Genomic DNA, 15,969 nt, shown 5'->3' with positions numbered 1-15,969 from the left:
GGACAGACACGCGTGGTCCGACAACCTTAACAATTACAGTAAGTAAGCTGTTTATAATATTGAGTTTTATTTTGTTTAGGGCTTGGCACCGACATAAAACCTATCAATAATTGGTAGCACATATAAAATTAAATTAAATTTTTAGTTATTTGATACTTTTCAATTTTGGAATTCGATTTTTTTAAACGTAGTTTTTTTATACGTATTAAAATATTTTATTTGACTTGTGTGAAAGTGATTTTGATTTGACTACCCTAAAGGATTTGAGCTTTTTATTACTGTGAGTAAAAACATAATATTAATAATTACAAATGATTTTAATTATATTATATAATATTAATTACAAATTTAAGCAGAATTGTCAAATTGTAAGTAGAGGTATTTGGTGAGTATTGCATGATATTATGTAGATTAAGATTCTTTTTTGTTGTTTGTTTGAGTTCTCGTAACAGGCTTCGTCATGCTCGCTTAAATGTCATTGCTTGTGGCGGCGACATGGGAAGGGTCGTCCCCTTCAGGTAAATAAACAATAAACTTCAGTAAAATATGGTTGAGGGAGGCGATGGCTGGCTCATGCGTCATGCTCGAGAACGGGCGCTACTTGTGGTGGCAGGATGATCCTGTTGCCGGAGGCTCGGCTGCAGATTCTTAAAACCACTTATAAAATGTTCACAGACTGCCTTTATTTATTTACGGTGTGTGTGGATGATGCAGCTACTGTAGATACTCAATAACTTTTATTTTGTATTTATTAATATTGGCAAAGGCATAGACTACCTATTTGACGTTTGAGTATGTTTGTTGCATCACTTTACATATTATATTGTAACTGAAATGATTTGTAAAACAATGAATATGTAAATCTTGATTTAAAAGAGTGCCAATGAGTTTTTTGCTACTTCTTCTCATTAGTTCAACACTTTACGAAGTAGCAGTAGACTCAATAAGATTTTTTTTTGAGATTCATAAGTGTCATTTCCGTGACGTACATGGATAAAGTTATTTTTATTTCATTTAAGTACACGCGGTGGCCACACCAGTAGGGACTCACGAGACGCACGCGTGGGCTTTGTTGTCATCTACTGTCCGACCGATATTTTAAAAATAGAGAAAAATAAAAAAAATACAAAACATATTAAAAGCCATTGCGATCCAAATATAATTTTTTAAGCTTCCTTAAGACGCTAAATTAATCTAATTTACAGTGATTATTATCATGAAATTACCATTCCATGTTAGCTACGTATTTATTACCTATAGATATTACTTGGGTTTGAATGGTTAAGTTTCGTTTTTCGATACAAAGAGGCGACCGCAAAAAAGTTATATATAGTTCCTAAGAGAACGTGTCCAAGCTTGCGTCGGGGTTCTGTTTAAGCTCATAATTTTCTAAACATTCTTTTACACAAATTACCTTGCTCCAAACTAGGCATAGCCTGTACTATGGGTACAAGACAATGATATATTTAATACAATATACATATTTACTTAAACATATTATTTATATATAACTACATATTATAAACATCCATGACTCGGAAACAAACATTCATATTCATCATATAAATGTTTGCACCTACCGGGATTCGAACTCGGGACCACTAGTTCAGAAGGCAGGGTCACTAACCACTGGGCTAAATGGATGTCCTATTTAAATAGTTCCTACTTTTTGAAGGAAATATGAACTATGTTGACTATGTCTCGGTCTTCCGACACATACAACATTACTATCTGCAACTAATATTGGTTTGATAACGAAAGATTATTGATTTAAAATTACGATTATATACTTAATTATAAGGAAAAAACCTTTTTTATAAGATTACAGTTTTAGGTAAAGAAGACAACCCTAAGGTCGTCAGAAGAGGTAAGAGTTACGCGATGGACAGAGAGGCACTGTGCGATCTAAATTGCACCTTATTGTATAACTTTAATTGAGTGAGTGAGCCTTCTGTACTTACATATTCTTTGCTTCTACCCCAATTATCACGGGGAGTGTTCCTGTTCGCGCCATTTAGGTACTTTTCAATGCCTAATTTAAAACGTTATCCACCTGGGGTGAAGAATGGGCACCACTTCCAGTCAGCCATATTAAAATATGATTCGTCAGTCTTCGCTTGAAACTTCTGCCGATATCACTTTCGAATCCACGTCAATATATTTAGTAACTTAAGTATTGTGTTTCGACTTCTTTATACCCCGGGATTATTATGTGAACTAGTGATACAATTTGGAGCACTACGAGCTGAGCACCGCAATATCAAGTCAGTCCCCCAGTGATAAGGCCACGTTTTCATAGAGAATACGTACCCGCCTTAATATCATATAAATAATATAATTTTTATTCAAAATAAGTCCCAGAAAGGCAGTATGACACGAGCCACTGACTTATTCAGTTCCAATAAGCTATTTGATCTGTTCCTGCCGCCGAATTCTACCAGCGCACAACATGCCACGAATTTAAATATCGTCCTCACCATGTGGATGTGCGGCATCGCTTCACAATGGAATGAACATCTTTGTGCCGTGCCAGGACAATACAACATGACCACATATTATTTAAATGAAAATGAAAAAATTTTTATTTCAGTAACAAAAATGGTACAAACATAATAGTCGATGTGACCTTCTATTAAGTGAGGAACACTTGTGCCAGAAGTCCACGCACGTCCATATCAATTAAAATTAACAGTACCAAAAAATAGGGATCACAAATTAAGTCTATAAAAATATAATATCACAAAAGAAAAATATTATACGAATAGGATGTCTGTGTGTTTGTGTATGTGTGTGTGTGTGTGTGTGCGTGTGTATGAGCATTATATTGAGTGTCATTGTTACTTTTCGTAAAACACCACTTATTGTACCTACTATCAAGAAGGACCTTTAGGAGTACCTATTAGGTATACTTATACTATATATTCTTGATAGTACAAAAGTCCAAATTAAATTAAGTTAAATTAAAATTTAGTCCGTGTAGTTAAATAGCTCTTCCATTTCCACATAATTCATATATTTCAACCAATTGGTTAAACTTCGTCTACATTCCACTTTGTTAAGCGTATAGATCTCGAGTTTTTCATTAATAAGGTTATAAACATGTTCTGATTGTTTCGTAAACCGTCGCTTTGCAAAAGTGGTGTTTTCACTAGTTGTCTTAATAATAACATGTTTTCTCCTTTTCAAAGGGTAAAAAGGATCAGGGATTAAAGTTTAGTGTCCTTTAAGAGTAACATGTATGACATAAAGTTTTCTAAAGCATAGTACGTCGCAGTCTTTATACAATTGTTCAGTACGATAGAGAATCTTGGCTTTAGAAATGTCAGTTTTAAAATTCAACTGTTTTCTTTCAAAATTATCTGTGATCTTTCCACAGTTAAGAATTTACTTTTTGTGGCACCACGTCAGACAGGAATGCAGTTAATTAAAATTGACTGTGCAAGAAAAGTATATAATAAACTAAGCAAAGATTTGGAAGCAACATGCCTTAGTTTTTTAAATATCAATATTTAAATTATAAAAAGCTGGCAACGCTCCTGTTATTCGTCTGTTTTGCAAAAGAGTATATTCAGCAGGTATCACTTACCATCTGATGATCCGTAAGATCGTTTGTCATTGATTGTCACGCTTGCCCCATTAACATCGGTGTCGTATTGAACGGTTCGCTTAGTGGTAAGTAACTAGATACGGATTTGAATCCTGCACGACCATTAATTTTGGCACGTTTACGAAAATTGATAAATATTTTCTTTGTATCAAACCCCTATTAATTTTTTGTGATGCTTAGGTATCTCCAGAGTGGAATATGTCAATTTGAATTTTGCGGTTTGCCAACTTGCCAAGTGGCAACAGCTGACAGCTAACACTTCACAGGTGACAGGCCACATTCCACATTCCACAACACAAACTTGATCCTTCTAATAGAAATGTTTTTATTGTGTTATTAAAAAAACTTTATATTAAACATCAGTATTTTGTATCTAAAAATCCTTTTGTGGGTATCACTACATTCAGCTTTTTTACTTAAGGCCAAGTCAGTTTAAATCATAATTGTGAAATTTCAAAATCAGATATGGAAGTAAGTTATTGCTTGGATTTAAATTTTTAAGGTGTTTATTATTTTCAATAACTTAATAAACTCATTTTTCATTTATTTAGGAGAGCAACATACCCATTGATATAAATATCGGCAAACTTCAAGATTGGCTTATAAGCCGTCGTCATGTAAATAAAGATTGGCAAAAAAATATATTAGCAGTGAGGGAAAAAATTAATAATGCCATACAAGACATGCCAAAACACGATGATATTGCTGCTCTACTATCAGGAAGCTATATAAACTATTTTCACTGCCTAAAAATAATTGAGATATTAAAAGAAACTGAAGCAGACACTAAAAATCTTTTTGGAAGATATGGTTCACAAAGAATGAAAGATTGGGTGGATGTTGTGAAGTGTTATGAGAAGGACAACTTGTATTTAGCTGAAGCAGCTCAAATACTTGCTAGAAATATTAGCTATGAAATACCTGGCTTGAAGAAACAAATAGCAAAAGAGGAACAAGCTCAACTTGTAAGTTTCATAACTTATTGTAGTCCTTACATATCTTATGTTTAATTGAAACATACATAAATCAAATCAAAATCAGTTTATTCATGTAGGTCACAGAAATGACACTTATGAATGTCAAAAAAATATTTTTCTTATTGAATCTACTGCTACTTCGTAAAGGGTTGAGCTAATGAGAAGAAATAGCAAGAAACTCATTGCCACTCTTTTATATCAAGATTTACATTTTCATCGATTTACAAATCATTTCAATTACAATATAATATCTAAAATGATGCAACAAACATAATCAAATGTCAAATAGTCAATGCCCTAGATGAGTTAGTCAAAAATGTAAATGTAAATTAATACAAAAGTTATTGAGTACAGTAGCTGCATCATACACACACACCATAAACAAATAAAAGTATTCTGTAAGCATTTTATAAGTGATTATAAATAAATAAAAAAATATAAATATTTATATACATACTATAAACCTAAGCATTTTTTAGTCCTAACTACTAAGTCAGGTAATGAATGTCAATTGCAAAATTTATACCTTTTCATTACAGGACTTATGAAAAAAAAACAAGCCCAATCTTTTGCCCATTCAGTCTGTTTTAGATAGAGTTATTCATTATATACAAACAGATGGTTTCTTTTTATTAATTGAAAATTAAGTGTCATACTTTCGGTTTAAAGAACTTTAATTTCTCATTAAGACTGTCATCACTTACATGAGAACATAAAATCACTGAGTGAGAGGCGAATTTGCTCATTGCTGCTTTCCGGTTTTTTAAGGTGCTGGTCCAAGTTACAAAATAAAGTTTATTGTTATTATGATAAGATGTTTTTATTCATTGCTTTGTAAATGATATAGCAGCCTTTTTTTGAAGATGTTGAGCGAAGTCGCTTCTCTAACAGTTTTCGGTAGCTTATTGTATAGCTGTGCTCCTGCAAATGTTTTTAATACTTTGAGTGTTAAAAAATAAGCTAAGTATAAAGATTTAAAAAATATCTTAAATTTCTGTTCAGACATTATAAACTATACATGAAACAACTGCCGTAAGTTGTAAGTTCAGTCAACTACAGTGAGAATGGACTTGCAATAGCTAATTCATTCCACTCATCCTGATGAAGCACCTCCCATTGTTCTCTGGTATGTGTATGATGCCATTTAGAAATATATACATCTATACTATAATATAATATAATATATAATAATATTATAAAGCTGCAGTGTTTGTTTGTTTGTTTGTTTGAACGCGCTAATCTCTGGTACTACTGGTCCGATTTGAATGATTCTTTCAGTGTTGGGTAGTCCATTTATCGAGGAAGGCTACATGCTATGTTTTTTTTTCAAAATTAGGGATTCGTAATAAAATTCCTATTTTGTAAAACAAGCTGTAAAATCGAAAACCTATTTTTGCGTGCGCTGCAAAAACTATTGACAATAGAACAAAATGATGTACAGGCTATAATATAGGCAATATTTTATTACTTATAAAACTATCACGTGAATTATACTTTATATGGCAAAACAATGTTTCAGGGTCAGCTAGTTTATCTTATATGAACAACCTTATTAACTTCAAAAGGGGCATTTCTATCAATTTGGCACCCTTACAGTTGCTATTGTTTCGCAACAATCATTACATAATAATATAATCTTCTTATAATTATGTATGATATAATAATGTAACACATATTTATTTAAGTACAGGACTGTGAAAAAAAACACACTGATTATCTGAAGAGTGAAGCATCAACGAAAAGTGAATTTCTTAATCTGTGTAAGCAGCTTGGCATCAAAGGTGACAAGATAAAGCGAGAATTAGTTGAGAGGCTTCAGGAATTATCTGCGATATATGATAAGGTAATATATCTCCTTTCTATACCATATAAATTAAGTATTACGGATATAATGAAATAGACAATATGAAGATGAAATAAGGATAAAAAAGGGTAAAGTTAAAACAATAGAAACATTTTTTTATATATAATAAATAAAGTAAAATTGATATTACTTAAGTATGTCATTTGTTTTTTAAGCTCAATGTTAAAGGGTTATATTATGTCCTGAATTGTCTTGCAAAATATTTCAAATGTTTAATATTTATTTCCATGGACACCAAACATGGTCTGGTCTTAATCGGACTATAACAATAAATCTTAGATAATTTATATGTGTAGTTAGACTGTGACAGCAGGAATGTGCTGGGGTGGCCAACCAACGGGCACAAACCATAGTAAATACAAGGTCGCTCCAGGAAGTCTGCAAATACCCCAGGAGTGTTCTGAACTACTGGAAGGAGCTGGGCTGGTTGGTATGACTGGCCAACACTGCACGCAAAATGGACCCAATTAAGCGGTCTAATTGCGGAAACAGGAGCCCTTTACCAATACCAATAGACTGTGACAGCTGTGAACACAAAAATACAGGCGAACTGTTAACTTCTATTTTCAGCAAAACTATCTATCATCTAGCAGTCATGCACACCAAAGTAATAAACATGGCCTATTTTTCTATGTTGCCTAACAGCAAGAGGCTCTATCTACACATAAATTATTTAAGAAATGCTAAAAATTTGCTATATAGCAAATAATACCAGAGGCCAATTATTATTAGCAATGTCTCCACAATTAGGTGTGTGCAGATGGGTTGAAAATTGTTAAGCTGTTTTTTACCTGATAATTTACCCCAAGATGGATGGTAGACACAGATTACGTTAGGAGCTCCGAAAATGGTGCCATAACATATCTTGCCTATTAACCAAATGTTTACCCCAATAAACTATATTATGTAGCCGTCATAGAAATTTATTTGTTTACTATAAGGAGTGATGTTAACATAACATTTTGCAACAACAATTGGTAAACATCACACATAGCCTATTTTATCTAATATTATATACAATTTTAGGTGGCCTGTGCAGAACCAGTACTTATAGGTGAATAAACGTTTTACTTACAAAATTATGATGAATTTCAGATTGGAGGGTCACTGAAACCATTAAGACCAAGTATAGAATTGTACACAGCATTTTCAAAATACATCCTTGGTGATCAGGCTACAGAAGTACTGCCACTGCTGCAACATGTGATAGAAAATGGTAACACAACAGTATATGAATGGACATATGGTGAAGCACCACTGCAGATTGAAGAGGACCCTGTGCATATTGATGTTGATGATGAGCAGGGTGCAGGAGATCAGGTAACAGTGTAAAAAAATTAAATGACACTTTGTTGTGAAGTTACATCCACTTTATCAGTCAAAAACACTTTTGGGCATTCAGTAACAAACATCAAAAGTATCATAATATGATACTCACACCCACAGAACATTCTAGACAATACTGTCCTACTAGTTTGCTTCATAAAGCAGACTGAATTGGTAAATGTAATTTTTAAATGAATATAGACATAAATATATAGTAAAACCCATAAAAGACATAAATATAATATAAAATAAGCCTTTATTTTCTACCACAGTATCAGTTTTACATGTGAAACTTATTCTAGTTTTAATAAATAATATAATGTATGAAGTACATAAAATAAGTCATCCACATTTGTAGTTGGAGATGTCTCTCAATCCCTCATCCCCATTCTCATAAACACATTTGTTCTTTTCCGGTAGCTTAATTCTTTTCTGTACATCTAATATTTTTGTCTTAGTTTTTATGTTTTCATTTGTATAATTTTACCATAAAACATGAATACTTCCTTCCATTTTGTGTTGAAATTTACATATTTTTTTCTCATCCTCTTATCCAGTAATACTGTTCCTTCTTATAGTTTCATTATTTCTTTAAACCTCTTTGAGAGAAGACATTAATATGCTTGTGTAATAATATGATACAGATTGATTTTGGTGATCACATTGATTTTGGGACCTTGGATACTCCGGCTGAAATAGATTTCGGTGACGGAGATGCAGCTGAGATAGACTGGGGCAATTTGAATGCAACAGCTGATGTTGTAAGTATTTTATAACTATAATGAGAAGAATGTTTTGCTACTAGTCTACTGTTAGTCTTTTTACACTTGAACAATCTTTTAATATCACTAAAAATAACCAATTTATTGATTGATGGATACACCAGTGTAATATCAAATTTTAAATTGCTGTATTTTTGATATAACAGATTTAGTTAGTTAATAGTTAATTAATAGTTTAATCGATAGTTTCTAACACCACCAACAGTATTGATGATGTGATGATGTCTATTTAAAATTTTTACTCTTTGAGGAGTAGGGTCTGGACAGGCGGATGGACAGGCAGACAATAATGTTATCGAGTAAGGGGTTCCATGTAGCTATCGCGTACGCGAAAGGTAACTAACTAAGGTAACCTTATAAAGAAAGTATTGTCATCAAAAGAGTATGGCAATACTTCAACGCGGAGCTGCTCATGTTGTCTTGGATCTAGTACTCTGTAAACTGCTGGATGTAGCGTTGCGGACAGACTTCGCTTTATTATGTCTTCTTCTGGCATATTTGAGCGAAGAGGCGAAGAAGATTAACATGGTCCCTACCGCCATCGAGTTTTCAATGAGCTTCCTTCAGCGGTCTTTAAACGATGATGCGAGATGCCTTCAAAAGAGCGTGAACATCTTCCTAAAAGGCTGGCAACCAACGTGTGAGTTTCTTCTGGTGTTGCAAGGGAGTGTTAGTAGCGGTGATCACTTAATATCAGGTGACATGTACGCTGTGTCCTTACATCCGGACGACTGTGTGTCTATCAATGGACTGTATCTCATAAATATAATAGTTGTAGTTCAGCCTGGAAATAGACTGTATACAATGTTAGTTTTTTTTATGACAGTAGGGATGAGACAATCGGGACGTTCAGCTGATAGTAATTGATACGCACTGCCTCATGGGCAGTGACGCTCAGGATTCTTGAAAAACCAAAATTTTCTGTCCTACAAATTGCGCTCGTTTTTGTTGAGACTTATGGAATAGGAGGTCAAACGAGCGTACGGGTCACCTGTTGTTAAGTGAACACCGCCGCCCACAATCTCTTGCAACACCAGAGGAATCACAGGAGCGTTGTCGGCCTTTATATAATTTACATAAGTGTCTCAATGTGACGGGCAGTCTAATATGCCGATTGTCTCACTCCAATTTAGCCGGCATCCTGTGCAAAGGAGCCCTGGTAACCGCTCTTAGTTGTAGTACTAGTAAACATTTATTATAGAATGTGAGTGGCGAGATCTCGGGGGTGTCTTTGGAGGAGTCTGGTATCGTGGTGGAGGCACAGGGCGTGGCCGGAGGAGTTGCTCGCGGGAGGGAAGCTCTGCGCCTACTGGACCACCCCGCCACCAGGAACCAGATCATAGATCAACTTGTCGAGGTACAGTACCACTCGTGTGCGAAGGGATGAAGGGAACGGGATGAAGGCTTATCAGGGCATGTCACATTTGACAGTATTTGAAACATCATTTAGTATTATAAATATCATCACAAGACTGGAACAGAAGTACTGCTTACAAATTTTTTCTTTATATAGATATATTATATGTGTGTATGTATGCACACCTTATTGAGCGAATATTTATAAATGAAATCAAAATACATTTATTAAATGACGTCACAAAATGACGAATAAAAGCATTGAACATTTTTGCCAATTTTGATAAAGAAAGGTCATGAAGAGTGGCCAGAAATACATTGATACTCTTCTAAATATATGTTTAATTATTGTACAAAAACATTATTTTTTAGGATCAAAGCCAAAGATTAAATGATCCTAAACAACACATGCAGCCCCGCAAGACGAACAGACTACCCATCGCTTTTGTTGCCATATTTTAAATAATGAGCACTAGTTGATGTAACTAGCCTAGAATATTTTGAATAATAGTACAGTCAAAAAAGCAGATCACAATATGAAAAATAAAAATTAAAATAGAACGGCATCTATTTAAGGTAGATTATTAGTGGATAGTATATATGGAAGTTAATTGGTTTATTGTTAATGACAGCTTTATTTGTTCCCACGATATAGTCTCCGAATAGTGCGTCGATTGATTGACAATTCAAAATTCAAATATTTTTATATAAAATCACTCATTGAATGTAAAAAACTACAACCCATTCCAAAAGATATGTCTGACACCTGAGATGAACAGGTGCAACAAACGAAGCTTCTTTTTATATAAAAATATGGTTACAATGTAAAATGGTACAATAAAATTCGCTCCGTTCCCAATCAGTGGTATCATTAAGAAAGTCATTTATGTTATAGTAACCTTTACCACTCAAACATTTCTTAACGATTCTTTTGAATTTCGTAATACATTTGTTTTGAACATTTTCTGGAATCTTGTTGTAAATACATATATACATCGCCCCGCAAATGACTTACTTACTCGACTTAGCCTAGTAGTAGGCATTATAAGTTTATGTTTGTTCCTGGTGTTAACATTATGGTTATGACAGTTTCTAGCAAATTCGTTATGTGCCTATGAACATGCATTACATTATCAAGAATATATTGAAATTAATAATAATCACAATGTGATAGTCATACATATAAGCTTGTAAAATATTGAAACTTATTGTAATTTTATGACAATGCACATGTAAAAGCTTAAATAATTTATTCGTCTAGATAGAGACTCTTGCTGCTAGACAACCGATGAAAACAGGCCAAGTTTATTACTTTAGTGTCCGTGACAAGCTACGACTTACACTCGCGATTTGTATGACACTTTGTGTTAGTGTGCGTGCATTGTTAAAAATAGAGATTCATCAGATCAGTCAACATCAATTATTTTTTAAACGTTTTCACAGCTGTATAATTATAAATTATTCTTATACATAGAACATTACTTTATGTATAATTTATTTTCAGCTAGAATCATTCCTGAAGATGCGACTCCACGAGACGAACGTTTCCAACGAGAGCTCGAGCTTCTCGTTGATACAACAACTGCCGACGGAGAGCGTCGCTGCTCTGGCGGCCATGTTGGACTCCGTACACGTGGCGACCTCCTCGCTGTTAGCGCCGGAAATAACTCACTTGCACAACGTTAAACATTCCCCTAAGTAAGTGGGTACTTCCTGTTTTAAGGAGAACAATAACCACGGACCTGAATGATGCTGTCACTAACCGCCAATGAACGTTCCGAGCGGGATGCTCGTTACGAAGGCCGTTTGTCACTTTCTAAAAATAATAAATTCACAGACATGACATTTCAAAGCGTCAAGTCAAACGAGAATAGGATCGATCCCACTAGTGGGAGGCTCCTTTGCACAGGATGCCGGCTAGATTATGGGTACCCTACTTCTGATGTGAAGCAGTAATGTGTAAACATTACTGTGTTTCGGTTTGAAGGGCGCCGTAGCAAGTGAAATTACTGGGCAAATGAGACTTGTTATTTCTCAAGGTGACAAGCGCAATTGTAGTGCTACTCAAAATTTTTGGGTTTTTCAAGAATCATGAGCGCCACTGCATTGTAATGGGCAGGGCGTACCAATTACCATCAGTTTAACGTCCCGTTCGTCTCGTCCCTTATTGTCAAAAAAAAAAAATCGAAGCAACCTTATGTCAAAAGTTATCTCTCTCTATCTCTCTCCTATCACAGAATGACGGTTCTATTCCGATTGTGATGACTGATACACTTTTGATGATACGATTGTGATGATACACTTCTATCCTTCAGAACGTAAACACAGGCTAGTGCTCCATTCAGCCTCATTGCAGTTGTGTCATGTTCCACAGATACGTGGACGTGTTGAGCGGCCAGCTACAACAGAAGCTGGCCGTGTGTGACAAACTGTCGCGCCTGGCCGCGCGCGAGCGGGACAGAGCTATCGGCGCGAGCGAGACGGCCACGGAGCTGCGGCCCCTGCTAGCGAGGATCATTGAACGAACTAAGGAGTTGCAGGCCAATGTAAGACTTTATCATTGGGATTCTTTATTAATTATACTGATACGGACGACGGAACGAAAGACGCAGTCTACCAACAGACCCCCCACAAGATGGACCGACGATCTGGTCAAGATCGCCGGAATATGTTGGATGAGGGCAGCGCAGGACCGTCGTCGCGGAGATCTTTAGGGGAAGGCCTTTGTTCAGCAGTGGACGTGTTCCGGCTGATGATGATGATACAAAATACACTTTATAAGTCGGGATGTGGATATGTGAGTGATATCGGGCCAGACTCGTCCGGGTTACTTACCACACTCGCACAGAATACCGGCGTGAAGTAGCGGCCTAGTGCCGCTATGTTTCGCATAGGTTAGTGTGGAGGACCGGAGGCCATCCCTTCCCCCTCCCCCTCACCATCACCCCCCAAAATATGAGAGCAGTCCTTAAAAAGATATTACCACATTTTTAAGCGGCAAATCGCCCGTGCGAAATCGATGCATTTCGTCAAAATTGGCTAGCAGCTTTCCAGGTATCCGACCGGAACACGCAATTTCTGGTCGTTATCGAAAGCTGCTCTTGGTAACTTCAACCAGCCGTCCATGCCGCCGTTGCACATGAGGAATGACACCCTGGCCCATACGGCAAAAGAGAAAGCCGATCTCCTGTGCACTCTTTTTGCCTCCAACTCGACTCTTGACGACAACGGAAAAACACCGCCGACCATCCCGCGGTGTCAGAGCTCCATGCCGGAAGTACAGTTCAGACAGAAAACTGTTAGGCGAGCTCTGTTTTCGTTGGACGTCAGGAAGTCGAGCGGGCCGGATGGCATTTCTCCAATCGTGCTTAGAACGTGTGCCCCTGAGTTGACGCCGGTGCTAACGCGTTTATTCCGGCACTCTTATTCAAAAGGCGTAGTCCCTGATTAATGGAAGTCAGCCCTTGTCCATCCGATCCCAAAAAAAGGAGACAGTTCGGATCCGGCAAACTACAAGCCTATTGCTATTACCTCCCTACTCTCCAAAATCAAGGAGAGCATAATTAACCGCCAGCTCTTGGTATACCTTGACGGTCACCAGTTGATCAACGATCGGCAGTACGGCTTTCGCCTTGGTCGGTCGACTGGTGATCTTCTGGTATACCTAACACATAGATGGGCGGCGGCTATCGAAAGCAAGGTGGAAGGCCTGGCAGTTAGCCTGGATATAACGAAGGCCTTTGATCGTGTAAAACTTCCATCATTTCGGCTTACCGAGAGCTTTTGCAAGTGGACCTCCAGCTTCCTCACTGGGCACAGCATACAGGTCGTTATTGACGGTTATTGCTCGAATCACAAGCCCGTGAACGCTGGAATGCCCCAAGGCTGTGTGCTATCTCCGACACTGTTTCTTCTGCATATGAATGATATGTTGGACACCTCTAACATACATTGCTATGCAGACGACAGCACTGGTGATGCCATATACACGGGCCTTGCAGGTCTCTCTCGGGAAATCGTCGACCAGTGTCGGGAGAAACTTGTGTCTTCTATCGAGTCCTTTCTCGAGAAGGTCGCGGAATGAGGTAAGTTGAACCTTGTCCAATGTAACCCCCAGAAGACTCAAGTTTGCGCGTTTACCACTAAAAAACCCCATTTGCCGTATCACCGCTCTTCGAGAACACTTCCCTTAAAGCCTCGCCTAGTATCGGAATACTGGGTCTCGAAATCTCGAGCGATTGCCAATTCCGTGGCCATCTGGAGGGCAAAGCCAAATTGGCTTCGAAGAAATTGGGCGTCATAAATAGAGCACGGCAATACTTCAAGCCGGCCCACATTCTAGCGCTCTACAAAGCGCAGGTCCGGCCTCACATGGAGTATTGCTGTCAGCTCTGGTCTGGTGCACCCCAGTATCAGCTCGATCCATTTGACCGCGTGCAACGCAGAGCAGCTCGAATTGTCGGGGACCCAGTACTCTGTGAACGGCTGGATCACTTGGCGTTGCGTAGAGACGTCGCTTCATTGTGTCTTCTACCACATTTATCACGGGGAATGTTCCGAAGAGCTGTTTTATCTAATTCCTGCCGCCGAAATCCACCTTCGCACACACGCCACAAGTAAGGATATCATCCTCACCATCTGGATGTGTGGCGGTCCTCCACAGTGCGGTTTTCAAGGAGCTTTCTTCCTCGTACTATAAAGCTGTGGAATGAGCTTCCTTGTGCGGTGTTTCCGGGACGATACGACATGGGTACCTTCAAGAAAAGCGTGTACACCTTCCTAAAAGGCCGGCAACGCTCTTTTGATTCCTCTGGTGTTGCAAGAGAGTGTGGGCGGCGGTGATCACTTAACACCAGGTACCGTACGCTCGTTTGTCCTCCTTTTCCATAAAATAAATAAAGTAGTCTTAAATAATTTATAATTATATTAAAATAATATTTATTTCAGATTGAAATGGAAATCTCTAAAAAGTACAAAGGGCGTCCTGTCAACATAATCGGCGGTGTTAAATTCCTGTAACTGTCTCAAATTATATGATGTTGTTGACCGAAAATATATATTTTTACGTTTCTATGTTTTTTTATTTAAAAATTAAAATTTGTTTTCCAATAATGTTGTAAATGCTCTGTACCTTACTATGATTGAATTAATTATTTGAGATCTGGAGATTATATTCTATATAATTGACCCGGCAACGTTATCATCTCATCGCCTAGATATGCGGCGATACGCTTTTTTTAACTCTAAGCCTCTGAAAATCCATATCCACGTGGTCACCCGACTAAACGAAGTACATATACAGCCTCATCAAATAAAAATTCTGTAGAAACCCGTGTCCACCACGTCCAGTGAAGACGGACGAGATTTCTGAGTCAGTAGGTAATTATTTCCTCTGTCATAGTCAGTGCCAAGTTAAGTGCTGGTCTCGTAGCTAATTCTTTCAAAGAGCCCTTGATCTGTAATGGAAATAGTCGGTTACCGAGTGTCTAACGTGGATTGTCATAGGAGGAAAAGCTGTACAAGTAAATTCAGTACACCACGTATTATTGAGTAATAAGCTTCACTCGAAAAATTACGCTCAGACAGAGATAAAAGGGATTTAATATGCGGGGCCCCTTATTGCGCGGGCCCATTACAATTGCTGATCTTGTTACGTGCATAATTCAGTACTGGTCATAGTGTATTTATTCTGTCATAGTGTATGGTAGTTTTGGCTTTATCAGATTAGTCATCGAATTGACAATCAGAAGAACATATTATGTAACTAAATAGTTACTTACAGATAACACGCGAATTATTTCGAATTATTTAAATATTGTAAAATACTGCCAGTGCAGGCTAAAGTAAGATTAGCAATCCTAAAGGGAATATCTTAACATGAAGGGATTAAAAGGTAGGGTGCGTAACGCCAATTTACATAAATTGGCTAACTATAATAGGTTTGAGTTGCAAAAAACCAGTAACACATATGGTAAAAGAAAATGGAACTATATATTGGCCAAAATCGTAAATGTCTTGACACATTCTATTATAGATACCAGTAATACAAAATCATTT

General features: G+C 37.0%; 1 protein-coding gene across 2 annotated transcripts; it reads left to right on the top strand.

Moving 5' to 3' along the window:
- The first annotated feature begins 3,653 nt into the window (after positions 1 to 3,653).
- Positions 3,654 to 14,983, top strand: LOC126974345 (CDK5RAP3-like protein). Of its 2 annotated transcripts, none has more exons than XM_050821806.1 (9): positions 3,654 to 3,672; positions 4,159 to 4,572; positions 6,275 to 6,427; positions 7,544 to 7,768; positions 8,419 to 8,535; positions 9,758 to 9,913; positions 11,417 to 11,610; positions 12,287 to 12,458; positions 14,860 to 14,983. In XM_050821806.1, the coding sequence occupies exons 2-9, from the start codon at positions 4,291 to 4,293 to the stop codon at positions 14,929 to 14,931; spliced, it is 1,371 nt and encodes a 456-aa protein (XP_050677763.1). In that variant the 5' UTR covers positions 3,654 to 3,672; positions 4,159 to 4,290; the 3' UTR covers positions 14,932 to 14,983. The 2 variants fall into 2 exon arrangements, with proteins under 2 accessions (XP_050677763.1, XP_050677762.1); XM_050821805.1 differs by lacking the exon at positions 3,654 to 3,672 and adding an exon at positions 3,860 to 4,078.
- The last annotated feature ends 986 nt before the right edge of the window (positions 14,984 to 15,969 follow it).

This window comes from Leptidea sinapis, chromosome 32 (assembly GCF_905404315.1).
Source record: "Leptidea sinapis chromosome 32, ilLepSina1.1, whole genome shotgun sequence".
Taxonomy (NCBI): Eukaryota; Metazoa; Arthropoda; class Insecta; order Lepidoptera; family Pieridae; genus Leptidea; species Leptidea sinapis.
The sequence above is the reverse complement of the archived record's forward strand: the minus strand, read 5'-3'. Positions and strand labels throughout refer to the sequence as shown.

Bases quoted from the DNA above. Each gene is read 5' to 3' on its own strand.
- LOC126974345 (XM_050821805.1), top strand. The intron at 11,611-12,286 runs GTAAGTGGGTAC...CATGTTCCACAG, and splicing joins AACGTTAAACATTCCCCTAA to ATACGTGGACGTGTTGAGCG. The intron at 12,459-14,859 runs GTAAGACTTTAT...TATTTATTTCAG, and splicing joins CTAAGGAGTTGCAGGCCAAT to ATTGAAATGGAAATCTCTAA.